Here is a 2140-nt window from a genome sequence, read left to right as displayed (position 1 = left end):
CATCCCAAACAGATCCTGTAAACCTAAACTCCATGCAAGTAACAGAACAGACAATAACAAACTAAGGCGTGCGCCCTTTTTTTTGTCAGTTAAGAAGAGGAACTGAAAGCTAGACTAAAACATAAGAAACGAAGCGTAAGGTTACATCACAAAGACTAACAACCATACACCCTGTACAAAATTTGGAATCCCAGCATAGATACAACTCAGAAGTGAGCACCAAAACTATGAAGTGTTGTAGATGATCCATCCAGATACCAGTAGAAAGACGAAAGTTGAGATGCTGAGACTCCTCCATAGTAGCAGTCCACCAATGAAAATGGAGTGTATATAAAGCCAGCCACGATAAGATACAGCATATGTTATGTCGAAGAAAATAAAAGTAATGGATCCAGGTAATGTTTCAGCATGTGTCCAAGTATTCCACATAGCAGACATTGCTCCAGAATCAGTCTCCCAGCGATATATCCTACAGATCCTGATGACCTGAAAGGTAAAGCTAAACATTACAGCCCGAGGAAATATAGTAGGAGGAGCAGCAGTTATCAATATAACATTCATGTTAAGCCTTATCATCCCACAAATTGGTGTATCATATGTTCCCAGGACAAAGTAATCATTCATCATCGCCTGTGAAGCAGAACTGAAGTCTTCTATAACATTGACAGTCCAAACAGGTCCCCATGGTTGCTTGAATTCAGAACATATGGATCGGCCTTTTCACCGAGTACCAATTCTCTGAAGCTTCCACTCCGCCATTAATTAGCCAATCACCACCCAAAACCATGAAAACATGCTTGCAGATAAACACAACCCGAGCAGGCAAGCCCTTCACTAAACAGAATTCCTAGAGCAGGAACCCTTCATTTCTCTCAAATTTACAAGTCATCCATATAATTTACACGAAAATAAGGTAAATCAAAGAATAAATATACAGAATTTCACAAGTTAGGACTGCTTCTCCAAGTTTTCTCTCTCTTCAAAACTCAGCATCATCCAGAAGGGCGAATCCATTCTTGAAGCTAACCCCCTGCCTTTGAGCCCAACAAGCTCTCTCGCACTGCCACCACAATATCAACGACTCAGACGGCGGCGGCTGCAAGGTCGACGTCGCCTGCCACCGCCTTCTTGGCCGTCTTCCTGGGCTCGGCCGCGGTCCGACATAAGGGACAGGTGGAGTGGGAGTACAACCACATATCGATGCACTGTACATGGAAAACATGCTTACAGTTCGGCAGCAGTCTCACCTCCTCCCCGTCCTCCACCACGCTGATGCAGACCGCGCACTCCGCTGATGTCCCCTGTTTGCCCCCGTTGCCGGAGCCCTGATAGGTGGCTCTTCGGTAGGCGAAGGTGGGCAGGGCGCGGATGGCGGAGCGGTCGAGCCCGGCCGTAGCGCGCTCATGCCAGGTGTTCCCAAGCAAGCTGCGGGAGAAGAAGAAGACGATAAAAAGGATGGTGCAGGAACCCAAGAAGATGCCGAGGAGCACGAGTGTCGCCACCACGCTGCAGCAGCTCCCTGTTTGCTCCTCCATGGCGTGCCATCCGTTGCTGGACATGATGCTCTGGTTGGTAGAATCTTTTCTCCCCCCCATCTCTCTCTGTTATATATCTCTTAATCAACTTAACGACAAAAATTAAGCTATCACAATTGCTATGAGCGAACAGGGTATAGGGATGCGATGTGGCAAGAAACTTATGGTTTAAGATATCTGCCTGGAGTTCGACTCAAAAGATATTTTTGAAAGGACTGGATAAGTTGTGAGCGATAGAAACTCGATGTCTATCTCCATTTTTAAAAAAAAGAATTAAAGAAACTTGATGTCTATCAGCTGATACTCTTTTTTTTTGTTTTTGTTGGTAAACATCAACTGGTACTTCACTCGGTTCTTTTAGAGCTCAATACTGCGGTAGCCCCTGGTTTGGTGAGATGCGGAGGATATACTTTCGTTCTTTTGGAGCCCAATACTATTAAAAAATTATTGATCTGATCCGATTCATAGTGGAGCATAAATAATTTTATTTTATTTTATCCTCTCTTTTTTTGTTTCATGTGAAATAACAGCACATATTATCTTATATTTAATGTATTTTTGTATATTTTTTTTTTATTTTCTAACTAATAAATTATTCATATTCC

The 2140-nt window shown here is 43.4% G+C and overlaps 1 protein-coding gene across 1 annotated transcript; it reads right to left on the bottom strand.

Annotated features, from left to right (window-relative positions):
• Positions 1–804: 804 nt before the first annotated feature.
• LOC105048376 (RING-H2 finger protein ATL32) lies at positions 805–1649 on the bottom strand. Its single transcript, XM_010927677.4, has one exon. The coding sequence runs from the start codon at positions 1593–1595 to the stop codon at positions 1083–1085; it is 513 nt and encodes a 170-aa protein (XP_010925979.3). The 5' UTR covers positions 1596–1649; the 3' UTR covers positions 805–1082.
• Positions 1650–2140: the final 491 nt, after the last annotated feature.

Source organism: Elaeis guineensis, chromosome 7, assembly GCF_000442705.2.
Source record: "Elaeis guineensis isolate ETL-2024a chromosome 7, EG11, whole genome shotgun sequence".
Taxonomy (NCBI): domain Eukaryota; kingdom Viridiplantae; phylum Streptophyta; class Magnoliopsida; order Arecales; family Arecaceae; genus Elaeis; species Elaeis guineensis.
The sequence above is the reverse complement of the archived record's forward strand: the minus strand, read 5'-3'. Positions and strand labels throughout refer to the sequence as shown.